Source organism: Penicillium coprophilum (assembly GCF_028826855.1).
Source record: "Penicillium coprophilum strain IBT 35676 chromosome Unknown utg000004l_segment0_segment0, whole genome shotgun sequence".
Lineage (NCBI taxonomy): Eukaryota > Fungi > Ascomycota > Eurotiomycetes > Eurotiales > Aspergillaceae > Penicillium > Penicillium coprophilum.
Window position 1 is genome coordinate 3,079,499 of NW_026622723.1, and position 24,204 is coordinate 3,103,702.

The following is a 24,204-nucleotide window of genomic DNA, read 5'->3' on the forward strand; positions in this document are numbered from 1 at the left end:
CGCCGCCACAAGAATAGAAGGATAATGCGAAATGCTTGTACCTTATGCCCGGCGCTTATCCAAAGAGTGGGCTGTGTATAAAAAGATTTTGATATATATGTTCTGACCGCAATCACCACCTTCTTTTTCGATTCAGTTCAAAGCCTCATATCCACTAACCGTTCCCCATCAGAGTATGTACAGCTAAGAGTTGTTGCTTTCACGTAAATCTCTAAAATCTCACAGCATCACCTCCCCAATATTGTATTCAATATGTCGTCGACGGTTTCAATCTATGCTGCCATCAGCACCAGCGATGGCGTTTACAAACACTGGGGCATTTTCATTGATGCACCCCGGAAAGATGACAAAGTGTTGCTCCAAGTGGCGGGATCAGATGGCCGATTCCGCTATGAGCTGGAAACAACAGATGTTCGACAATCAGAAAAACTGGTGGAGTTGCTTCCCTTGTATGATGTGGATGTCGCCAAAATCGACTCCATCGAGAGTGTCGCGAGTCAGGTCACTGTTCACAATGAGATTCGGGGCTGGAATTGCCAGGACTACGTGCTTGATCTTCTGGAGGCACTAGAAAAAGAAGGGATTGTGAACAGCAAAGACGCGAGTTACAAGAAGCAGAAGAGCCTGCTTCATGGGAAGCAGGAAGGACTGGCATAGGATGCATTCTCCTTCGCTCTCCTCTGGTGGCTGAGAAACTTTTGTGCCATGCAGGGACCGGTTTTTGCTCTCGATGCTGGGACTGACAATATCATGGTGAAGAAAGATACCAGTGTCACTGACCGCTTTACTGTTACTAGAATCATTGACTAGAAGGTAAGTAGCAATTAAGTGACCGAGTCAAAGTCCTCATCCTGCTTTATTTCGATGGTTTGTAAATCAAGAGGACATAAACCCAAACGCCAGCCAATGTATCGCCGCAAATCAAGAAAAATAAAAAGCCGCTCAGCGCCAAAACCGTGTGACAATAAAAAGACTCCGATGGTCATTCAGTTATGTTTGTTGTCTTCAGGCCCATCGGCCAGCATCTGGAAGCCCTTCACCAACCCCATTGCAGAACCAGCGGCGATGCCACCAACCAGTACCATCTGTATACCACCAATGAGACCCTTGCGGACATTTCGACGACCGCGCCATCCACTGACAAAGCAAGTCTTTACATATCCGAAGATAAAGAGCGCAATGACCATGGTAGCAATAGACCACCGCAAGGCAACGAAGGCTTCATGAGGTCCGACAAAAAAGTATGGTATGAGAGGAATAAATCCGCCGATGAAGTATCCCAGGGCAATGGTTAAAGCACAAATAATCGCTCGCGAGCCTGAAGGTTCGGGTAGAGTGTGGTGGAAGTTCATGAGGAAGGATGGAAGCTTAGGAGAGTCGGACAGATGATTTTTGAGTTGTGCGATCAGCTCAGAAGGCAACTCATAGGGCTCGAAAATGTCGGAGATGGTGTCAGACACAGATGCGGGATCCGTCATGGTTTGCGTCTGAGTTTCTTTTAAAGTAGCTTTGTATGACTCCCTATAAGCATGTCAGCTCTCAAATCCTCAGAATATCTCCTAGCATACGCCGTATTCTGATAAGAGATAGGTTTCGGGATCTAGGTAGGCGTACTCCTCGCTTTTAGCACCCAGGTATCCACCGAGTCCCATCGATATAGCTCCTGCGATGAGTTCTGCGAGTCCACCAAAAACAACAATTTTGGTATCGCCCAGTGCAGACAATCCAGCAGTCAGGGCAAAAGGCACCGTCATGCCGTCAGAAAGACCGATGATGGCATCGGATACGGTGCGACCGTCGATGAAGCGGGAAGGTCTTCGCTCCGAGTCATGACTGTCTGTGTTCTTTCCTGTCTCGACATCCGGTCGAAGTTGAGAATGATCCTTCTCATCCGAAGATGAGCTGCGATCGGAGAGTGGCATATAACTTGACATGAGGCCGGTCAGGGAACTTATTGACATGGCGGGAGAAATTGAAACCTTGCATCCCTTGAAAGGAACTTGGGGGAATGTTTAAGTGAAAGCGAGGGATGCGGAACTAGCCAGTCAGATCACGCGGTGAAGTCATGAGCCTTTTTTTTCCCCCGGCCTTTTGACAAAGAAGGTGATCTCTCCCATTTTCTTTCCGCACAGCCTATCGAATGAATCAGGAAGACAACGTGCTTGGCATTACAGCCCATGCACAGGGCACGTGCAACGCTGATTCGAGGGCCAAGTTCAATGTGGATCCAGGTGGATGCTCGTTGAGGGACTCCCGGTGCTTGACTTGAGCTCTCCAACCAATCAGCAACTGTCATTTGCAATCGCTCCTTTGTCCCGCTCACGTGTATAAATGCCCGTTGGCAAGAGGGGGTTTAATCTCGAGACCTAGGCACTATATACAGCTTAGTCACCTCGCTTGTACTTCCAATTCTGGAGGATTCTCATCCCTCTTTCACCACGTGGGCTACTTACATAGGTATCACAGCTCTTAGCTCTTAATCTCAAGGGTAGGAATTACAACCCTAGAATTTAGATTGCGAGGTGCTGAATCCATGACACTAATACCCTGCTGAGCATGGCCTTCACCCTCCAAGTTTTCTCGACGGCAATCTGCCCACGATACAGATAGATGTAGAAGATTAGGGATGGCAAGAAGATAGTTGAAACCATATTTGCTTCCACCACATCTCTTTTTTCCTATTCCTTGCTCTGTCGTTGAACAAAAGTCACTATGATTCTCTTCTGGGGCTTGATTCTGCTGGCTCTGGCCAATATTGCAATTACTCATCCAACTAGGGGTACTCAGGTGTGGGGTCAGCTGTGAGAGAACGTGAGTATACCGCACAGCATCTATACTTCTCAAAGACTAAACATCTCATAAGAGCAATCTCAAATCAAGCATGTCATTTATCTGATTCTTGAGAACCACTCCTTTGACAACATCGCCGGCTATTGGGGCTTCCATCCAGACATTGACAATTTGCGCAATCTCACCTATTGTAATGACTACACCAACCCTAATTGGACTGTCTATGGGGAGCCGCTCGCTATCTGCGCCGAGCCGTATGCAACAGAGGTGCCACCCCAAGACCCGGACCACAACTTCGGCGGGGTCACCTACGAAATCTTCCGCCAGTGGAGCCCGACGAAAGAGGATATTCCCAATATGGCAGGCTTTATTGAACGCCAATCGGAGAAGTACAATGCTACCCCGGGAGATTCGTGATTCAGGCCTTGAACCAGAAGAAGACTTCAACCCTGGCTGAATTGGCAAGTAAATTTGCCTTCTTTGATTCATACGTGGGTCATCCTTGCCAATTCGCAACATCGGGCTCAACATGTGGCTTCGTTGACAACACTCATCAGTCCGCTGGCTTCTGGATCAATGTGACTGGAATTACCTGTGCAGTGTCAATCTTTGAACCGCTCAGCAAGAAAAATGTCAGCTGGAAAAATGTGAGATAAGTCTCATTCCTTTATGCTAACACCGACTGAATATTTCTATATAGTATTATGAGACAGACATAATCGATGGATTCATGTATAAAGTCAGTCACTCCCTTTATCCACCCAAGTGTCAGCTCGGTGGCTAATGATGATATCAAGTGAGTTCAAGATAACGCAATGGACCGTCTCGTTCATGCAACCGAGCTCTACCATGATCTGGAAGATGGCACACTGCCTTCATTCTCGTATCTAAATCCGGAATGCTGTACAGTTGACTCGATGTATCCTACGAGCAACATGGCAGCAGGGGAGCAGATGGTCAAGCACTTGTACGACGCCCTACGTCGCTCCAAGTACTGTGACAATGCGGCAGTTCCGTTCCCTTCTCCCCATGCTAAGTGCGGCAATACTAAAACTCGTATAACAGTGTTCTGATCATCAACTTTGATGAGCATGGCGGGTTTGTTGACCATGTCCCCACTCCATTCAACGTGACTCAACCCGAAGATGGTATCATCTTCAAAGGCATGTCATCAAATCACAATTTTCCGTATGATTTCACACGTATGGGGGTCCAGTAAGCTTCTTAATCTCGATTTTAGTTCTGGTGCCATGGATATTTGGCTTAACCTTTTATTACAGCGTCCCTGCCTTCATACTCTCACCTTGGGTACCCGCCAACCTCCTCATCCACGATCAAGGCACTATGTACGCCGAAAATTCGGCATATACTCATAGTTCAATCTTGCATTTCCTGCAGGAGCTGTGGGGACTTGAGGGCTTGAAAAACAGGTTGCAGTGGGCCAAGACCTTTGAAATGGCTTTCACCAACAAACAACGAGACGATACACACAAGAAGTTGGCCAAACCGACCTGGTATGGCGGTAGTGGACAGCCGGAACCTGAACCGTTCGTCCTATTGAATCAAGATGAGAGCTACTATGCACTTCGCAATGCTCAGGCTAAGGCATGATGGGTGAGGATAGAAGGTTGCTATATCGGAACAATGCCTAGTGCATCTATTTCCAGGGCCATATGAGTTCAATATAGTCCATTGATGTCAACTCAAAACGCTTGATTGTTTCCAATACGCAGTACACTAAACAACTCAGCCCAGGCGTAATCTCAAAGCAAAGTCAAAATTGGCGCCACATGTTGATTTACGAAACTGAATTTGAATGTATGATGCATAGCGCTTGCAGGTTTGAAATTGAAAGTAAGATCATATATCAGGGCCTGCCATCATTCGTAAGGCCTTTAACGAGACCACAGATCAAAAAAGGTATGAACAAGAATGTGGAAATTTGAAAGAAACCCATCCCTCGAAACCGAGGTGCACGCAATTTTTGGGGACCAGCCCTTTACCAGGGACTAGAGCATGCAATGAAACTTGTAGATGAAATGGGGATAGAAGTAGAAAATATGTCCAGTGTAAAACCGCGACCGGAGAATTGTTGCAAAACCCGGCGCAGAACGAGTCGGTCCGATCGAACCGGGAGAATAGATAGAGATGCAGGTCCGGCATACTACTTGCGCTTCTCGGCGCCCTTCTTTGGCTCCGACGAAGATGAGCCAGCCATATCCCACAGCCGACTCTTGTAAGCGGGGAAAGAAGTGTGGTTCCACATGTTGTACAGGACGCTGAGAGAAAAACATCGGGTCAGTTGGCGGTGATAAGCAATGGAAGTGGAGAACACAAAACTCACCTCTGGGTCTGGTCCTTGTAGGCCTCATCTTTGATCTCCCTTACTTGCACTTTCATGCCGTCCCTGGTGAAAGCAATATTCTTGCGCTCCATCTTTTCGCGCGTATTTTTGCCTACATCTTGCACGATGCTGTAGACGACGAATCCGACCGCGGCAACGATGCCAACAAAGACGAGGAGCAGGATGAGGGGAACGAGATTGCGGGCGCCCATGGTGGGGTTTGTTTATCGCGATACCGGAGGAGGATAAGTCTGTAGAATCGAGATGTTCGAATTTAGGAAAAACAAGGCGAAGATCCAAAGACTAGGGCGGGTGGTATCAAGAGAAGAAGACGGCGCGGGAAAAAACAATGAACTAGATGCCAAGAATATAGGTCGCGAAATAGTTGGAGCCTGGTCTTTTCTAGGCACTGTTGCCTGGGAGTGGATCTGGACGCACAGGAATGCTGAAATTCCGAGGGGATGGCTGAATATGAGGTGTGAGAATAAGGGGCTTGAGATGTTTCAACGGGGTCATTTACAGTTGAGACTGACGTCTGATTCGAGGGGAAACTGGTGTACATCGTGGCTGTGTCGTGGCTTCTTCCCTTAGCCACCTGCTGAGTAATTTGGATCGGGAGGCCCCGGCCCGGTCCCTGGGGGCGTTTTGAGGTTAATATCAGGACCCATCTGAAGTACGGACATTCAGGATTATTGTACCAAGTATTCTGGACGGGTTTGATATACGTTATCTTCGTGATGAAGATCATCTTGGATACTCTCGGACTAAATCTCCCCACTACTACCTAAAACAGGACGATCGGTGGATCACGATCTCATCTGCGTCATCATTATAGAATCCCAAACTTCCGACTACAACGTGACTGAGCGGTGAATTCTCTATTCAGGACAGCTCGTTCTTTCAAGGAACCTACATATAACATATATGAATGCAGGTTGGAAAAATTGTCCACATTTTCTAGTTCAAGACCCTTAGCCAAAGACGATGTGTGATATGCCTTTCATTCCTATCTTCCCTATCTGCTTCCAATGCGGCACTGATCAGAATCCATGTCACTGTAAGGTGGTTGGCCCGACACTCGGTAAGTTCAATTCTTTTGCAGTGTGATTGCCGAAATATGAGACCATGTCTGATAAAATGAACAGGGTTCTTCACCACCGTTGTGGCTGCGGTAAGTAAACATAATATCTTCTCGAGCGAGAGCATGAAAATTCTCCTGCTTGATATTAGGCTCATGACAACCACTTTTTAGATCTTCTGTTACCCCCTATCAATCTTCTGTGGTTGCGGTTGCACTCAAACTGGAAAGGAGTATGTCCTGCTGTCCTGCTTTTTGATACCCAGACTAACAAACAGTAGCATGCTGGGATTCCCTGTCAAGCTAAATCAGAAGATCAGTAATGCCATACCATTCTGAGGTTGGGAGATAGGCGCATAGAATAGATTTGTACCCTTCGTCATTGTATCTGATCAATTTACCCTAATTCGGTTTGTTGTCCCGCTTTTGATAAATAACTATCTTCCATGTCATTTTCAAAACTGGAGACCTTTCGCTCAAATCAGCTTTTCCATAGAGTCACAAAGCATGAACGCTCAAAGGTTGGCAGGCATTGCATTTGGCGATTCAAGATATAGATAGCACATACTGTAAGAAAGAGAACTAAATGCCCCAGAAAACAATACCCCGTCTTGCTCTGTGATATATATCCACAATTCGTACTTATTTGGAAGACTCCTTGGGTGGAGCAGGCAGATAACCCGCGGAGTACTCATCAGCTTCGTCATAGTCTTGCAATTCCAGTCTTTTCAAATATCCCCCATTCAACAGATCCATCACACTGGACTGAGCCAAAAGCTGCGATCCAAAGCCAGGCTGTTCAAACCAAGGTGCAATGGGTCCCAAGAGAATATCAAATTCCTTTGTTACTTCGTAGACATGATAGTTGTAGGGGAAGCTGCTTTTGGGAGGCGCGAAAAGATTGGATGGTGGCAGTGAGCGTTCGATATATGGAGCTCCAAGAGGGGCCAGGAACTTCCCATATTCAGACCCGAATCTATCAAGCTTCTGACCCACGCGCAGTGTAAAATTGCCCAGAATAGACTCATTTTCGGATGTGACGGCGAAACCGTCGCTGTTTGGATAGATCCAGTAACCCTTTGGGTCGGAAGCGTTCAAAGTCCATTTCTCCAGGAACTCGATCGGGCAGAGCTCGCCAAAGCGGGCGTATGTCTCGAGTTCGTTGGAGAGAGGGAAGAATCCAGGAAGCTCTTTCGGACCGAGTCGTGGGTCACCGCAAATTGCGGTCGAGTTCACGTAAGTCACGCCTTTACAAGGATTGGGGTAGCATCTTTTAGGGTAGTCCGGCTCCTAGGAAGTATGAGCATTGACACTTATATAACTTGGGATATAAAATAAAGCCATATTCGGACTACTGACCTTTTTTGTGCGATGTCTATTAGGAGTGACGAAGGATGTGGCATCTGCTATAGCAACCGAAAGAAACAGGCTTATAGTTAATAGACGCATGGTGAATAGGAAATGTACACCGGTAAGCTCTGTGTCGGAGTTGGCTGAAGAGAGGAACAGACTCATTTATATATTAATATATTTGAAAGTGCCAAGGAGTATTGACCTTTCAATCCCACGATCTACAGCACTATTCAAATCATGCACGTAAGATATACTAAGTATGTACCTAGGTGGGCCTGCCCTGCGATGTCCCTCCATGAGACTAGCCACGCGCCTTTTTGGGCTTCGTTCCTATCGGCTCCCAGCATCCCTCGCCTGATTACTCTACCCTAGCATTACTTCATTTGTTGGCTGAAATTTCTGGAATGTCCGGCTTATCATCCTCACAGTGCAGCACTGTGTACGGAGTACAGAGTGCTACATACAAGGTTGAATGGAATGGCCTACAGTATGTTCAGTGTTCAAGATGGAAGTAAATGGTATGTAATGAAACGTCGAATCCTCAATTTGAGCTCTGGATACTCCACGGAGCACTCCGTGAGGAGTAGACAAATTTCAATTCAATCCCTGCTTATATGAGAGCGGATTTCAGTAAAATTCTGGTAATTCTATAAAGCATTGGGCGCAGAAGCCAGTTGTGTTAGCTGAGCTCGTATCAGGCACAGAAACCATTGGTTCGCTTTATTTTGCTAGTATTATTTTCAGCAACTAGGAGGGTTGGCGGATGGGGTAGTATAAAGCAATCAATAATACGGAGTAGTTTGCGATCTCCTCCGTAAATTGTAGATGCATCCAACAGATCTTTTCATGGGATTCGAGACCCACTTGGTGAACAATTTCCTTCAGCTGAAAACTGAGATTAAGTATGTAGAACCTGGCCAATAAATACAAAGTGGATTTAGTCGTGTGACAAGTCTGCAATTCTCCAAGGAATACTCCGTAGGTACTCCGTCCAATATCTGGAGTACGAAGTAAGGGAGTAGATTCAATTTTGCCGAGCTTACTTATTGGTGAGCAACTCAACGCTGACCAATATAAGAAAGGGGCTCACTCAGAGCATCAACTCGATATGCCGTTTTCCCACAACACATGCAGGACTGCGATCCCCATTTTGTCGTAGGGATTATGGTGTACTAAAGTCCTGTGTTCGTCCTTGAAGTATGCGGAGTAATTTCAAGCCCCGCTGAAGCATTACTTATTTTCTCCTTTTAGGTTGATGCCTGCGTGATATTAAGATCGGCAAAGATCATGTAACTATTGATTGAGACTGCAATGCTCGATTTTTCTGTCCTACCCTGTGAGGTTGCCATTGGCACATATTAAGTGGTACGGGGTACTCTATATTATCTAGCAATTTCAACATGGAACGACTGCTCAGGTGAGTCTTGAACGTCTTTTTTTTTTTTGAGCAAATGTTGCTAGGTAGTACCTATAAAAGTCCCTTCCACTCCATCACAGCAATCGACTTCTTCCCTTGTCCCTTGTTTGGGCTTGCTGGAGCCCAGTCCTTGAATACACCAGCCTCCACAAAATTGTTTTTCTCAAAGACTCTCATGCTCCCTATGTTCCCGACATAAAAGCTACCTTTGAGACGATGAAGATTCATCCTAGGGATAGCCCAGTCCTGAAGGATAGTTTGAACAGCAGCACTCATAAGTCCTCGGCTGTGTTGAGCGGGAGAAAGGTAGTCTATCAATGTTGTCAGCAATTACTCTCGAGTCCCACCGGGGTGTCCGTACATCCTAACCCCCAGATGATATCCTCGTGCCCCGCAGGCAAATCGTTATTATGCTTCTGCACTAGCGCAAGTTCCCAGCTGTCGGGTCGGAACTCATAGAAAGAATATCGCCCTAGTGTGAAGTCTCCGATCATGACATCTTGAAGCGGAGTGCCTGTCGTGGGATCTCTTTTTGTTACTTCACGTATGCAAACGAAAGGGCATTTATCGAAGAACTCTGCCTGCTTTTGGTCGTTTGGACTATGACCCTGCAATTGGCTCTCTGAGTCTTCGAATTCCTTTTGCAGAGTAGACAAGATATCTTTGTACTCTGCTATTTTCATCTTGACCCAGTTCACGCCGTGCTCATGCAGAAACGGGTAGGGTGGCCCCTGTAGCCAGGAATATATGCGTGAATCATTAAGAAGCTCGGTCATCACGGTAGATGTCTCCTCAATCTGGTGTTCCCGGTGTGGTGTGATGATGATGTTTGCACATGGTGCTGGGAGTTGGAGATAGGGCTCTTTGGTGTGCGGGTTATAGTGGACCATAACGAACAAACTTGAAATCAGTTATGAGAGTCTCGACTGAAAAACATACACCTATTCCAGATGTTCAAATTATATAGGCTTGCATTTCAGTGACACTTTTCAAGAGTGAGGTTGTTGTGAGTCACTCGGCAAATGGAGCTCCAGGGGCTAACCACTGTGGGCAAGGCTAATTCTCATGTTACCCTCTAGATAAGTACGTATTTTGTGATCCTCCAAGGTTCAACCTCTTACCTGATTACCGACCCCTTCTTGCTCCAATGTCGCTCCCATTTCGTGCAAGTATTGCCCGAACTCATACCGGAACCCACCCAAAGTGGCTCAGTATGGCCCATGGCCCATGGGCGACTATGCCACCCTCGGGGCATATGAATCTTTCAATCCAACGTTGCTTACCACCTCATCACCTCCTTTATCACCGCCTTATAGCATCCATAGGTATATAGTCTGGTATGATACGATAGTTTCAGATATCAAATCACGGAAACCCACAGATTGCTGTGTGCTATGGGCCTCCGGCATACAATTCTTTTGCTGCAGTTCATTGTCTTTCATTGTCGAATGTTTCAATGGGTTTCAACTCCACATATTTCTGAGATCTCTGTTTCCTTATGTTGTAAAATATCATAATGAATCGATCGGAGACCTCAACGATATATGTCACTCCACCGTCGGTGCATGCGCTGGGCCAGAGTACCGTACCGTGTTCAGGGAAGTCGACAATAAAGTATTGCTAGCATACCTGGAACCTTGGTAAAAATGAATTATATAACGTCTGGATGTATTTGTGTGTGGGTAGTATCAATTAAATAGTCCGCCGAGAGTTCTACTATACACAGGCTCCACCAGATGCCACTGTCATCTCGAAATGACATGGTACTTGGGTATATGGATGTTAATTCACTGGCACCCGACTGGTCAATTGCTCCAGACGCCCTGCCAAGGCTCGATGTTTGCGCATGACCTCCTCCCATTCGTAGGTCATATCTTCAGTATCTTCCTCCCCACTCAGCTCAGTCAAAATCATGCCAAAGTCACCGCCAAGACGACCAAGACTTGTGGCGCAGTACAGAAGCTGGGTGAGCAGACTTTCCCTTGAACTTCGATCTCGCACGTTGGGTAAGTAGGAGCGCATTGTATCGGTGAGCAACTGCACAAGATGCATCGGGAAAGTAGCTAAAGCCGGAGGTAGGCGTTGCAAGGGATCGTCTGAGTGTGCTGGTTTCGACTTGGCTTTGGAGTGGGTGTCTGCACCTCGTAATCCTGAGATGGCAAATTCGGATTCGGATTGCTCGGAGTTAAAGATATTCTTGTATAGAGAGACAATTGCAAAGCTCTGCTCACGGAAGATCTCAATGTATCTTTTTAAGTAGCGATCAGTCTGCTGACCGCCGGACCACGCGGTCGTTTCTGACTTGTCCTTGCCGCCGAGTCTCCGTTGGGTTTCTTGGTCTGCGAGCTCGCGGAGGGGATCCAGCGCTTCAAGGGTCGATACCAAATGCGCTAGTCTGCAGACCAGGAAGATGGCCCCAAGAGCGCCTTCTCCAGTCCCAACTGCCCCATCACTCTGGAGCATCTCTAAATCATGGGCCACTCGCCGCAGCCAGCCCACAGTTCGGATACCAGCTGCCAGCCGCAGGTTCTGGGCTCGGAGCCCCGTGATCAAATTACTTGTCATGTCTTTCATAGCATCCTCCGCCTGGGACGCAACATCTTGAATCAATGGTGATTCGGGGTATAATGTTTGTAATCGCTTGATATGTGCATGCAGGTCGAGTGCAGAGGAGTACGTCGTAGAGGAGACACCGGTACCAGAATTGACTGAGGCCGCGGAGACGGCTTTGGACAGCAGACTTGGTAGTTCCAAGATATCTGACAATCGGTCGACATTGCGAGAGAGTTGCATCGCTTTTTTCCGTCGTTCTAGTGCGGCGTTGTCTGTGATTTTACTGTATTTGGTGGAAAACCCAACGGCCTCCTCGTCGAGTTTAGGGATAGCATCGCGTAGTTGTTGGGCCTCGCGGGTCAACTGTGGCACAGATGTACAGAGTGTGGACAAATTATCGGCAGAGGTGACAAATGCCCGGTGCGAACGGTTCGATAAGGCTTGAAGGGAGAGAAGGGTTGAGTGGGAGGATTGGGCAAGCGATGGGGGTTCTGTGGTCTGGAGAGCTTCGAGCGACAAGGTTGAGAGGCGAGTGAGATATCTGTCGGTAGTTACATCATGCGATTGAGTTGGATCTAGATGTGGAGCGAGTAGCTCCAGCAGATCGGCCATGGCGAGTTGATGCTATTCTGAAGTTGCGTACGGAGTAAAGGAGCGCTGAATGGATCACCCCGTTGGCCCGTGCGGGTCAGTTGTATCTCCGACTGGAATGAACTTTTTTCTTTACTTTGACTTCTCTCTTCCAGACCGTTCCGCTATAGATAGATTGATTATCTCGATCATCACGGCTACTTTCATTGATTCTTCTTCTTTGGTCTTCACCTCATCCTTCATGCTGCAAATAGAATCATCATACTAGCCCCTCCCCCGCATTCGCAACCCATTACATTCCCCATGACCCTTCCACCATGGGGAAGCCACGGGTGAGTCTCGATTTTCGAGATATTGGGATGTGTTAACTTATACTGACCCTTTTCCTACTGATAGATGATCATTCTAGTGCGCCATGCACAGTCAGAAGGCAACAAAAACCGCGATATCCACCAAACTATTCCAGACCACCGTGTGAAGCTCACTGCTGAAGGACATCGACAAGCCCAAGAGGCAGGCCGTCGACTACGTGACCTCCTCCAACCCGACGATAAACTTCACTTCTTTACCTCCCCGTATCGGCGGACAAGAGAGACTACCGAGGGAATTATTGAATCCCTAACCTCCGATACACCCTCTCCTTCACCTTTCCCCAGACACACTATCAAAGTTTATGAAGAACCCAGGCTGCGAGAACAAGATTTTGGTAACTTCCAGCCATGTTCCACAGAGATGGAGCGCATGTGGATGGAGCGGGCAGACTATGGTCATTTCTTCTACCGGATTCCCAATGGCGAATCTGCAGCAGATGCCTATGACCGAGTGAGTGGGTTTAATGAGTCCCTCTGGCGCCAGTTCGGCGAGGACGACTTTGCAAATGTCTGTGTCCTTGTTACGCACGGCCTCATGGCAAGAGTATTCCTCATGAAATGGTATCACTGGAGCGTGGAATACTTTGAGGACCTTCGCAACATCAATCATTGCGAGTTCCTGATCTTGACCCACAACCCAGAGAATGGAAAATACACACTACAGAACAAGCTTCGTACCTGGTCAGATCTTCGAAAAGATCGAGATCGTGAAAATGCATCCAAAGAGCAGGTCCCCGCGCCCACTCCTTCTGCTGGTCATGTCGGCCTCACAGACCATATCCCAATTCGGCGCAAGTGGGGTGGCTGTCCCGACGGCTGCACTCACGGCATGACTGTGGATGGAAAACAATCTTTGCGAGCAAATCTATTGAATTCCATGCGTCACGAACATGCTTATGCTCAAGCAAAGCATGCGGATGACCATGCAGGTAGTTTTGGCTCCAAACTTCAAAAATCTATATCCATCGACGAGGTGATATCATCCTCAGAAGAGAGTGTGGTACAGAATGATCCCAGCCGCAAATCCGACGCTCGACATGTCTCCAACCCACACCACACAGTTTCCGACGATGAAAACGGAAACACCACGAAGCAACACGATTCTAGCTCAGAAGCCCGGCCAAATGTGAATCCATTGCATCCAAAACGGCCGAACTTCCACGGATTGAACCGAAAAAGCGAAGACCAACTCCCCCACCAACCAACAGCTACATCTTCAGCATCGGCGCACCTAAAATACGCCCTCCTCCACCTCGGCGGCCGTGACGGTGGAGGCTCCATGAGTGGAGCAAATAGCCTTGCCCCATCCGACGACGAAGGCGATTATCACGATCACCACCGTCACGCTGCATCAACCTCCTCCAACCTCGCCACCGGCACTTTGTCTCAAGCGAACCAGCAGCACTTCGAATTCCCGTCCAGCGAGAAAAGCCAACGGCCACTTCCCTCTCAGGAGCTCGAAGATGATGGCGATGACGAGATGAGCGGCAATCCCACTGAAAAATTGAAGAAAATTCGCCTACACCACCACCATCACCACTATCATCATCACCATGTCTCTTCTTCCACCGACCAATCTGAGCACCCAGTGGCCATGGCCAATATCCTAGGCGATGGAGACGAGTCGTCCAACCACTCAGAATCACAGGTGCAAAGATCAGAAAGTTCATCAACGGATTCCCCATCTCATCTCCACATCGAGGAATTATCCTTAGAGGAGCGTCAAAAGCATGATCAGAGCATTCAAGGGAGCGTCTATTGATTCTGTTCCGGTTATATTTTTGCTGATGCCTAGACTACTTTATACGTCTGCCTCCTTCACAAGTTTTTGTTTGCATCTCTATATCTACCCTTACGACCCGCAACGACTGTCTGGATGAATTTTGATTACCCACTAGTATAACTTCATTTTTACCTATATTTTCTTTCAGCCTGGCAGCTTTTTTTAGTGTTAGGCTAGACTCAATTCCATCAAAAAGATTACGAGAAGATCTCGCCCTTGGTTCATTATTAAACCACACCTAAACAAGATCCAAAGGGGGATCCTCACACAGCCCCGGATGTCGATATAGCGTATACAAGCGGACAAAGGCAAAGACTCACTACTTAAACAGGGAATCCGATGGAGATATTGACACAAGCCCTACGAGAGAACACCAAAGATTTGTAGCCCGGACAAAGACAATACCTAGTTTGTCGCTAATTAGATAAGATATCTTCAACAAATTTGCTTATCAACAGCCACAGCCACGGACTCAAAGCCAGGCTAGCGCAGGACCAATGGAGACAGAAAATGCGACGGCCCTGGCTTGGCGGCAGCGCCGAATGGCAAAGGGCACATATATCGAAGCAAGCCAAAAGAGAAGACAAATCAGATAGACTACATAGATGTCAATCGCGAGGACTGACCGGACTCTCAGAATGAGATCAGATAGAAGATGCATTGAAGGCACCGATACCCATGCGAAGATGTCACGAGGAGAATGGGATTCAAGATCAATTGTTTGCCATCTGCCACAAGTGAGAGACGTAGGAGTGATTGAATACACCCAACCTAGATTGGTTGGTCAGGAGTCCTGGAATTGTTGATCTTATTGATTGGAGAAGGCTCGTCAGAGAAAAATAAGAACAAGTCGAAGGAATCGAGAGGGGGGGGGAAAAAAAAAAAAAAAAAAAAAGTGAATGGACAATTGAAAGATGAGATGAGAAGTGAAAACAAGATTAACATCAGGCACTGCATGTAGCGTGGCGAATAGGAATAATGTACCGAGATGAAATGAAAGTAAAAAGAAGAAAGAAAGCACTCTATGGGTAATCACCGAGACACAAATGCCGAGCATAAAACAAAAGGACCAAGGACATAAACCAAAGTCGTGGGTAATAAACAAAGAAGTCAGATTTTGGGGATTCGTGATAGTCGTGACTGCGGCCCCGGCAACGTGTGGAAAGATGTAAGACCCGACGGTGAGACTGTAAGCCTTGATGAAATCAAAGTGATGCCAGTATAACCGGTTGAGTCGAGATCTTGCACCGCGGGCTTGCCGGGAGCATGCCAATGTCCGTTGTGGGAGTGTTTTTCCTCATTTTTTTCCATTTTTTGTTTTTTTTTCGCTTTGCCAAACGAGAACCAGCGGACGCAGAACAAAAGTACTTTTTTTGGAGACGCGGTAGGCCAATTGCTCAGAAGCAGGTGAAAGCTAAAGGAAACAAAAGGTCGAAAGGTGCCAAGGTTGGAAGCAATTCAAGCAGAGGAAACGGTATCGAAATAAATCCCATGCGAGTCGCCCAAACAAACGTTGAAAGAAGTCTAGAGTTGCAGTAAGAAATTTAAGACAGGCAGCAAGACTCATAGTCTTGAGCCGATGACACCGTCTGGTCCATCCAAGGTGGTGGACAGAACATGCCAAGAATCGTCAACTAGGCTGCGATCATCGGCTGCTGCATCGCGGGGAATGCATTGTTGCACATGTAGTGCTCGAGATGCTTGGCACAGTAGGTGCAGCCACAAGATGAACCATGACCCGTCCAGAGACTCTGTGCGAATGGCAAGCCATACGCCGGAGTGTGATGATAGGATGGGGGCTGGGATCGAGGTGCGGGGTGAGCCATATACTGTGAGGGTGCGTTCCAGCCTCGCGAGTAGGGCGGAGGCGGAGGCGGGTTAGCGTATCCCCAGGGGCCAACCGAGTAATAATCGGGGGTGGTGGGGCCGCTAGAAAGGGCAGAGGGAGGCGAGTATTCGGACGCGGTCGGGTTGAGCCAGGAGTTCTCAATTTGTGAACTGCGCTGGTACTGCGGCGGGATGGGGCCTTCGGGGGACATAAGGGGCTTGGTGACACCCTGGCCACGGACCACGTTGGTCTCCAGAGGCGCCAGGGTCTGGCGAGTCTCCTGGGCCCGAGCTGTTGCCTTGACCCGCCATGTATCCCAGTGCGCGCGCCACGAGGCGAAACCATCCTGCTTGTCGTAGATGCGGTCGTGAATCTTCCAGTCGAAGGCAAAGAGCCATTCCAATTCCATGTGGTTCAACTCAGCAACGGGAATGTTGCTAACTTCGGCCCAGGATTTGTTCTGGAAGGTGTTGTCATCAAGGAACTTGCTGCCCAACAGAAGGGCCACAGTCAACATACGATAGACCTGGCTACTGTCTGTCTTGGCGAAGGCGCGTTGGGCTGACAACAGGCGCACACGGCTGGCGAGATAAAAGAGACCGAGCAGAATGGTCGAACTCGGGAGGCGTGTCGAGGACAAAATCTGAAAGACGTATTTCCGAAACTGGGGGGGGAACCGAAGATCCTGGGTAGATGCTTCGCACGAGGTCAATATCTGCAATGGTGATGTTGGTCTCGAACAAATCATACATTCCCTGAGCCATCTCTGCCACAAAGTCGGACATGCGATCCATCTCATAATCCAGGTGAGCTGCGACACCTCCAGTAGTTTTCTCCTCCTTGCGGGGCTGTTCGGGCTGGTGTTGCATTGGGGCTTCTTGTCGGCGATATTGAGGCGGGATCGTAGCGTCCATGGGCGGAAGTTGGACGTTGCTGCGGATTGAGGGCAATCCAGTGCCAACCATGGGGTTGAACATGGGCTGCTGGTTCATCATGTGATGATCGCGAGCAGTGCTCATCGGGTGGGCGGACTGGTGGTGATTCATCGAAGTAGGTTTGGCGTAGCACAGAGACTGCGAGTACTGTTCGATGAACTCATTGCCGCTTTGGTGGTAGCGAGGAGGAAATCCTGCATGACCAACCGGGTAGAATGATGGGTCTTCCATACGACCACCGTTGACATGGGGAGGCGTAGGCAGGCCATGGTGGCCTGGGACGAAGAAGGACGGCATCTTGAGGGGAGGGGAGGTTGCCAGTTCAGGACGGGGAGCTAGACGTATTCTGTTACCAGGCAAAGGGGGTAATTAGTATACAAGGCCTCCGGGGTAGGCAAAAGCCAGATGGACCGAGACAAGACTTGAAGAAACGAGGATACGAACCGTCTACTCCGCCAGATCCTGATTCTGGGGGGAGGGAGAGAAGAGCGGTGCTCGGCGAGCCGATCGCTCTGTCGTATTCCTAGGGGCAGTCTCTAGTTGAATGACATCGAGGTTCGTTCAATGATCCAAGGGATAAGTGACAGGGGACTGAGAGTTGGAAGGAACGTGATGAACGGTGAAGGCACAGTCCTCGCTTGGAGTGAAGGTGATACGATCACAGTCCAGTCAATTCACGGTGCTTGAGAGGCGAATAACCAGGTCGAAGCGAAGTGGAAGAGCCTACGTAGCAGGATGAACTGAACGCGCTCGGAGAACGAAGAGTGGAAGGAAAAAAAAAGTTTTCCCACACGTAGACGCAAACCTCACAGGATGAGGTGATCAACGACACTTAGTGAAAAGCTCGTTGACACAGGAGATTGATGAGAAAAAAAAGAGGTTGAGAAGAAGGATGAAGAGAAGAAAAGTGTATAGGGGGCGTTGTGTGGGAAAAGGCCGTTGGGTTGCCCCGGTAATTTTACAAGTATTTGGTATACAGGGAGGCCCACATATGGAAATTCTAAATTTAAAAAAAAGGTGTTACGTATATGTGTTTGAGATGATTCTACTCTGTACGGAGTACCTAGGTAGATACATATGTTGTAGACTGAAGACTGATATGTGAATTTACTATTATATCCAATTCTCAGGTCATTTTCTTTACTGCTACTTCTCCTTTTCCTTTTCCCTTTTTTTTTTTTTTTTTTTTTTCAAATCCAAGCCCAGTTTGGAACGTGCTCAAAATGGTATTGTAACATCCATACCAAAGGCCCTAGACCCCCAAGGCAAATCCGGTGATGCAACGCCCGTGTCACTGGTTTTCTCACTGGTTCTCACTGGTTCTGACTGCGTGTGTATTGGCTTTTTCGATATTATTCATAGACTCTGAAAATTTCCTAGTCTACTCCGTACTTCTATCTGTAATTACCTGGCATTCCTTCCGTTACTCAGTCTACCCCCCTACGTACATAGGCTACAATGCTCGGTCTCTTTCTGTATCGTCCAAATATGTAATAGCCTGCAAAGTTTAGGCATTATAGACCTTACAGCTATCGGGTCATTTACTTCATATCACACGCGCCCATTACCCCGTACAACCAAGGGCAATAGGCATCTGAAAGTACATCTTAAAATATATGTACAAAGTACTCCGTATTCTGTATTCTCTCCTTTCTCTCTGGCTCTGACATGTCAAACATTCAACTGGCCACGTAGAGACCGCTTTGACTCACCGTAGACAAATCCGCCCTCGAAGGACCTGGATGTTGATCCCTGCAGTAGCGTCATGCTGCAGAGCCAGTACTCCATACACATACAGAGTACTAGAGGCAAAGACACTGCCTTGATAGGTATTTATCTGTACTGACAGCCCCCTCTATATATAACATATAGGTGTCTACCTGCTTAAAAGGCGCATACATCGAGCCAAAAAAGAAAGTCCCGCATATATTGGACTTATTTGTCTAAGAGTTCAGAAATTAATCTTTTAATACTTAAATACTCAAAAGGCCCCCAAAGCCCGTGCATAATAAATTCTTAAAAAAAAACAAAGTCCCTCGGACCTCGTGCCTTGCCATGCTCCATTTTCGATGTTCCGATTCTTTGGTACCACAACCTCTACATCTTAGTACCTGCCTACATTCCTTGCACTACCAATGTGATGGTTCGAGTCTATACAATAAAGATCTAATTCTACAGAAAAGGCAAAATAGAAGAAATAAAACAAAACCCCCCCGGATAGGACCAACGATGCCCGACCGGCTACTTTCGGCAGGTTTTTTTTCTCTGAAACATCTCCGTATTTCCTAGCTGCACCATATGATTCGAAGACCACGAAAACTGCAAAACTGGAGTTCCCCTCCCTAAATCCCCGTAAAGCAAGGGAAAACTCGGGCAAAGCACCCCTCCTTTTTATTTGAGGGGGAGGCGAATAAGACACACGTACTCCGGATATATATAAGATTCGCCTGAACAACCATCGGAAAACTATAGCATGAGTCATGATCGTGGTCTATGATTTCTTGTTTCTCGCTATCTTTGTTTTGGGTTGCTCTCTTGCCGATATCATATGTAGCTGAGATATAGGTGATCGGTCTGCGAGTACGATTGAGTATGCTGTTATGTCCAGGTGAGCCTTTACGCAATTACGTCAGGCGCCTAGGTCATGCCTGGATCAGAGAGACAGAGAAAACAAATCTCAGAGGCTGGAAGGCTTCACTACTCAGCACACTGCCTCTACATGGGCTGTGGCAAGCCCGCCAATGAAAAGATGTTGAGAGGCAACCAATTAGACAGGCGCATATACATTAGTCTGCAGAAGCAGAGGGGTGTCATTAGTCTGCAAAAATTCCAAATATGTCTCAACAAGGACAAAGTCAGACAGTGAGAGTATGGAATAAGAAAAGCAAGATTTCTATTGAATGGGGCTATGTCAAGTACAGCGACGGATTTTCCATGTCTTTTTGGGGACTTCGAAAGCTGAAATGAGCTTCTACGGGAAGGCAGATACGAAGCGTTACTGGATGTATGTTCATTATGAACCTGTACTCTACTTCGGAGAACGAATGCTCAAATCCATCATCCGTATCCAAGATACCCAAGGAAATAGACATATACTCGAAAGGAAGAGTGCGAGAGCCGCACTGGCACCAAGGGCAGACGCAGCGCCGGAAACAGTGAAAGACAAAGCACCGTTGAACGCGGGGGATGTATTTGATGTGCTGCTGCTGGCAGTAGAAGAGGAGGCTGCGACGGGCGAAGACTTGATCGTGGCTGAGCAGATGCGTGTGCCTTTGATGCCGGGTAGGCTGGAGGAGTGACCGGCATTGATACCAGTCGAGACGTCTGAGCTAGAGCTAGGTACCCTAGTGTCCACGGTGATGTTGTTAAGGACCGAAGTAGCGGTCGTTGTGTCTCTAACAGGGCAGAGGGTGATACTCGAGACGACGATGGCCTCGGTTATAGTATGAGCCGTCTTGTCGGTGGCTGGGCAGTCATCGACAGTCGAGAAACAGGCTGTGGTAGTCGCAATGCGGGTGGTTAAAACATAGAGGTTGTCATATCTGACGTACTGGCACGGCTAGAGGCGGGGTATTCAGTTTCGATGATTGTGATTGTCAAGGTCACAGCACATGCGGTGCTACTTGGCGAGTTTGAGGAGATGTGTGATGAAGCGATCAATTTCTCGGAGCTGGCATGACCAACTGAGGAGGTAGAAGAAGCGAGCAGACCGCTGGTAGCAATAGACGAGCCCGTTGATGCCTTGATAGAGACCGAGATGCTGCTTGAGGCCGGTGGGCCGAGATCTCGGAGTATAGACTGAGTCCTTATATATGCTGTCCAGTCCCGAAGACGCCGAGAAGACACAAGTCGGGTAGAGAGCGAATGAAGGCGAACGCGTGATGTACTTAATCACACACAATTCATACAAATGACAAAAAACAGGAAAATAGATGCTAAGAGAGAAAAATAAAGCTTTGAAGTCATCATATCATATACATCATACCTGCCCTGCGCAAGAGGCGAGGGCAGAAAACAAACGAAGAGAGTTGTATATAAACAGCCTCGATCAGACTGTGCCGTATCGGCCGCGCTCTGCACCTAAAAGAGCCTGTCCCTCTTGCGGGCCCGAAGCCCCCCTGATTCCCTCCGAGGCGAAGAGGGGATCCAACCACGCATCCAGCCGCGAACACGTCTCCAGCGACCACGACCGCGCTTTGGATCATCTCCATCACCGCTGATGAAACTCTCATCATCTTCGTGCTCTGGACCGTCGCCATACATGAGGAACTGAACGCCCATGAATCCATCCAGTCCCAAGACACCAAAGGAACCCAGGAAGAACGGGGTGGCACGTCCGATCCACTCTAAGCGGTCGTTACCGTGGTTATCGGCCCACCCGCCGCCGCCGTATGGAGAAAAGTCGGACCAAGCGTTCGGGTTGGTGAGCAACGAGCTGGAATAGAACAGATTTCCACAAAATGCAGCCATGAAGAGCAGTGGGGAGAGACCTTCGGTGCTTTTGCGCTTGTAATTCTTGTATAGCTGTGGAGGGCGCGAGCCGAGATACAGAATTGTTGACATCCAGGAGAAGACGCGGCCGATGATCTCAACGATGGCCTCCCGCGGTACCTCAGAGATGGGTGGATGAGGCTTATCGGTGGGAGCAGCGTTGGCGAGTACGGCACAGAGGAGTGATGCCACGAGCATCGTCCGGGGTAGTGCGAATGGAGGACTCTGCGCGCTGCTGCTCATCCTCACGGATCGACGCGAGGAGCTCAATTTCTCGTTTGAGGATGAGGCTGTTTGTCCATGGGCTGAGTTGAGTACTGAGCCAGCCTGTACACCCACATCTTTGGCCTCGGAGCGCTTCTTGTCCATGTTTACGGGAGCTGGGGTCTGATGGTCCGATTCATGGCCTGGAGGAGGTACCCCTTCAATGATGTCCCGAGGAGCCGCGCCATGCGAGTGTGACAGGTTGCTATATGAATCATTTCGGCGAGCTTTGTAATGGGTGTACCAGAAGAATTGGAAGACCAGAGTGATATCAACGAAGACGTAATAACTGGCAATTACCACCTGCCACCCTGCTTGTCGGGTGTATAACGCTCCAACGAGGTTGCTCGCATCACCTAGACACCAGATTATCAAGAAGAATATGGATAAGCCTGATGTCGATTGCACTTGGAAGTTCTTGTAAATCTGGGGTAATTGTGCAAAGAGCCATGAGACAATGCTGAGGGTCCCGAGAACGGAAGAGATCGCCGCGAGAGCAGTGGGGATGCAGATGTGGAGATGGGAGGAGACAGCGGTCAGGAAGGGCGAGGTCGGTTCACAGTGATCAGGAAGGGACCCAGAAAGGAAGTATTGTAATAACGGAGGAGACATGGTATATTGAAGGAGGGGTCTTCAACAGTTTCGACAGTAAATATGGCTTAGTAGAGCCTCGGGTGGTGACTCCCGGTGTAGGGGCATCAAAGTATGGGGTAAGGGCGATAAGCGAATCCAATGTAAACAAGGTGAGAGATGATGTGTACTCTAAGTCTATTGAGCTAATAGAGTTATCATGGACAGGGAAATAAGGACAGAGTAAGTGAACAGAAGCAAGAAGAGAAAACAGCCCTCAAGTCATTCAGAAGTGTCACGAGAGCTGAATCGCCTTATCGAGTTCATCTCAGGCAGATCGGATGAGTCATGCGATAAGCATAAATGGGCGTATCAGGGCTTCGAGCTTCCCAGCTTGGAAATGCAGGGTGCTGCATTTAGGTGACACCCGACATTATGTTGTATGAGGCCATCGGCTATCGTAATAAGTCAAGTGTTTCATGCACAGAATATCTCAATCTTCATAGCTTTGAAGTCAAAATGACACATCTGAAGCCCATATCATATGAGCATTCACGGGCCAGATTCCAGAATGAACATGAGAATTAACAGTAGAAGAAAGAGGAGGTTCAATATAATAAGTTGATCTATACACACCATAGTCTATAATTAATCAGTGGTTATGACGTAGGAGGAATGTCTAGTGCTAAGCCGGCATAGTAAACATTAGGTACGTATCTATTTCTCATGTCAACCCCTCCCACCCTGGCCAAGTTCTGTGTAGAGAGAGAAGTCCACTTTAATAGTACTATCAAGGCATAGCATGAGCGCGATAAACCAAAACTCACAGCATTGCCTCGGGGGTTTGACATTTCGTACCACCTGCTTTGTTGACGAATCCTCGCAACCGGTCCTCCTACGGGGTCCGGTAAAGTTCTTAATCCTGTCCAAGAGAACGAACTACATCAGTGTACGGATTTCCTTGAGGCTGCCCATACTTCTGCTACCCCAGCATGATGGAGGGCCTAGCAAACTGAATACTTGCTTGCGATGTAACCAAGGCCCAGGTTGGCCGCAACTGGCCTTGAGGATTAATTGCCCGCCGTCCTTCATAACGGCCCGATTTACTACGTCCATTGAGGGCACTCAGTAACTCTGCGCCAAACAGGGAACAAATAGAAAAAAGGTGTATTCGCGTAAGTAGGCCCGGGAACTAGTCGTATCTTCGCACCTCAGGTGGATTGGATGAATATGAGTGACATAGGCTCTCCGACATACCCATAGCTGTTTTCACTGGAAGAAATAACACCAGTCGAAAAAGAAGAGAGCAATACCAGCATTGAAAGGGACGGAGAAAGAGGCTGACGTGAACGAGACTAGACGGGGGAACTATGTCACACTCGAGGTTATGGCGCCAATTTGAAGTACCTCCTGGACATAAGATACCTAATCCAAGTGAGCGTAAATTGAATCTCTTACTTTCTCCAGCTGACCGGTGACACAAGATGGCATACGAGGTCATGACCACCAGCCCAGGAGCCCTGGAGGACGGGGACATGGATGGATCACCTGGGTAGTTCGTTTGCAAATCAGCATTGAAGATGAATTTTCTCATGACGTAGGATCATCAAATTCGGTCAAAGATAATCAACTACCAGGAAGGCCTGGATCCATGTCGCACATGTTGAAATGGAGTCTGCATGGGAGAGAATACAGCGTGCTCATCAACCAGAGACTTCTAGGAGCCAAAAATATGAACAAAGACAAATACATCTAGACAAGAAGGCTGTCTCTCAACCGATACCAAGTCTGGAGCATAAGAAAGTACATTAACCCATATTCCATGCCATAAGGCTA

At 48.0% G+C, this 24,204-nt stretch overlaps 13 protein-coding genes across 13 annotated transcripts; 6 read left to right on the top strand and 7 right to left on the bottom strand.

The window, feature by feature from the left end:
• Positions 1-252: 252 nt before the first annotated feature.
• N7500_005595 (uncharacterized protein) lies at positions 253-657 on the top strand (the record flags this gene model as incomplete). The annotated part of the gene is made up of 1 exon (XM_056676739.1): positions 253-657. The coding sequence occupies one exon, from the start codon at positions 253-255 to the stop codon at positions 655-657; it is 405 nt and encodes a 134-aa protein (XP_056531739.1).
• Positions 658-986: 329 nt separating this feature from the next.
• N7500_005596 (VIT1/CCC1 transporter family protein) lies at positions 987-1,961 on the bottom strand (the record flags this gene model as incomplete). The annotated part of the gene is made up of 2 exons (XM_056676740.1): positions 987-1,517; positions 1,569-1,961. The coding sequence occupies 2 exons, from the start codon at positions 1,959-1,961 to the stop codon at positions 987-989; spliced, it is 924 nt and encodes a 307-aa protein (XP_056531740.1).
• Positions 1,962-2,712: 751 nt separating this feature from the next.
• On the top strand, positions 2,713-3,574 carry N7500_005597 (Phosphoesterase; the record flags this gene model as incomplete). Its single annotated transcript, XM_056676741.1, has 4 exons — positions 2,713-2,794; positions 2,864-3,179; positions 3,200-3,437; positions 3,491-3,574. 4 exons carry the CDS (start codon positions 2,713-2,715, stop codon positions 3,572-3,574), a joined length of 720 nt encoding a protein of 239 aa, XP_056531741.1.
• A 31-nt stretch (positions 3,575-3,605) lies between these two features.
• Positions 3,606-4,401, top strand: N7500_005598 (uncharacterized protein; the record flags this gene model as incomplete). The annotated part of the gene is made up of 3 exons (XM_056676742.1): positions 3,606-3,826; positions 3,856-4,005; positions 4,071-4,401. 3 exons carry the CDS (start codon positions 3,606-3,608, stop codon positions 4,399-4,401), a joined length of 702 nt encoding a protein of 233 aa, XP_056531742.1.
• A 553-nt stretch (positions 4,402-4,954) lies between these two features.
• N7500_005599 (uncharacterized protein) lies at positions 4,955-5,346 on the bottom strand (the record flags this gene model as incomplete). Its single annotated transcript, XM_056676743.1, has 2 exons — positions 4,955-5,069; positions 5,135-5,346. The coding sequence occupies 2 exons, from the start codon at positions 5,344-5,346 to the stop codon at positions 4,955-4,957; spliced, it is 327 nt and encodes a 108-aa protein (XP_056531743.1).
• A 772-nt stretch (positions 5,347-6,118) lies between these two features.
• N7500_005600 (uncharacterized protein) lies at positions 6,119-6,551 on the top strand (the record flags this gene model as incomplete). Its single annotated transcript, XM_056676744.1, has 3 exons — positions 6,119-6,215; positions 6,280-6,305; positions 6,387-6,551. The coding sequence occupies 3 exons, from the start codon at positions 6,119-6,121 to the stop codon at positions 6,549-6,551; spliced, it is 288 nt and encodes a 95-aa protein (XP_056531744.1).
• Positions 6,552-6,854: 303 nt separating this feature from the next.
• On the bottom strand, positions 6,855-7,661 carry N7500_005601 (TNT domain-containing protein; the record flags this gene model as incomplete). Its single annotated transcript, XM_056676745.1, has 2 exons — positions 6,855-7,502; positions 7,572-7,661. 2 exons carry the CDS (start codon positions 7,659-7,661, stop codon positions 6,855-6,857), a joined length of 738 nt encoding a protein of 245 aa, XP_056531745.1.
• Positions 7,662-9,033: 1,372 nt separating this feature from the next.
• On the bottom strand, positions 9,034-9,872 carry N7500_005602 (GNAT family N-acetyltransferase; the record flags this gene model as incomplete). The annotated part of the gene is made up of 2 exons (XM_056676746.1): positions 9,034-9,293; positions 9,344-9,872. The coding sequence occupies 2 exons, from the start codon at positions 9,870-9,872 to the stop codon at positions 9,034-9,036; spliced, it is 789 nt and encodes a 262-aa protein (XP_056531746.1).
• Positions 9,873-10,764: 892 nt separating this feature from the next.
• Positions 10,765-12,147, bottom strand: N7500_005603 (Dor1-like family protein; the record flags this gene model as incomplete). Its single annotated transcript, XM_056676747.1, has 1 exon — positions 10,765-12,147. One exon carries the CDS (start codon positions 12,145-12,147, stop codon positions 10,765-10,767), a length of 1,383 nt encoding a protein of 460 aa, XP_056531747.1.
• A 296-nt stretch (positions 12,148-12,443) lies between these two features.
• N7500_005604 (acid phosphatase DET1) lies at positions 12,444-14,259 on the top strand (the record flags this gene model as incomplete). Its single annotated transcript, XM_056676748.1, has 2 exons — positions 12,444-12,458; positions 12,523-14,259. The coding sequence occupies 2 exons, from the start codon at positions 12,444-12,446 to the stop codon at positions 14,257-14,259; spliced, it is 1,752 nt and encodes a 583-aa protein (XP_056531748.1).
• Positions 14,260-15,914: 1,655 nt separating this feature from the next.
• N7500_005605 (uncharacterized protein) lies at positions 15,915-17,340 on the bottom strand (the record flags this gene model as incomplete). Its single annotated transcript, XM_056676749.1, has 2 exons — positions 15,915-16,751; positions 16,813-17,340. 2 exons carry the CDS (start codon positions 17,338-17,340, stop codon positions 15,915-15,917), a joined length of 1,365 nt encoding a protein of 454 aa, XP_056531749.1.
• Positions 17,341-20,006: 2,666 nt separating this feature from the next.
• N7500_005606 (uncharacterized protein) lies at positions 20,007-20,722 on the top strand (the record flags this gene model as incomplete). The annotated part of the gene is made up of 3 exons (XM_056676750.1): positions 20,007-20,325; positions 20,451-20,543; positions 20,607-20,722. 3 exons carry the CDS (start codon positions 20,007-20,009, stop codon positions 20,720-20,722), a joined length of 528 nt encoding a protein of 175 aa, XP_056531750.1.
• Positions 20,723-21,123: 401 nt separating this feature from the next.
• Positions 21,124-22,410, bottom strand: N7500_005607 (PQ-loop repeat-containing protein; the record flags this gene model as incomplete). Its single annotated transcript, XM_056676751.1, has 1 exon — positions 21,124-22,410. One exon carries the CDS (start codon positions 22,408-22,410, stop codon positions 21,124-21,126), a length of 1,287 nt encoding a protein of 428 aa, XP_056531751.1.
• Between the last annotated feature and the right edge of the window lie 1,794 nt (positions 22,411-24,204).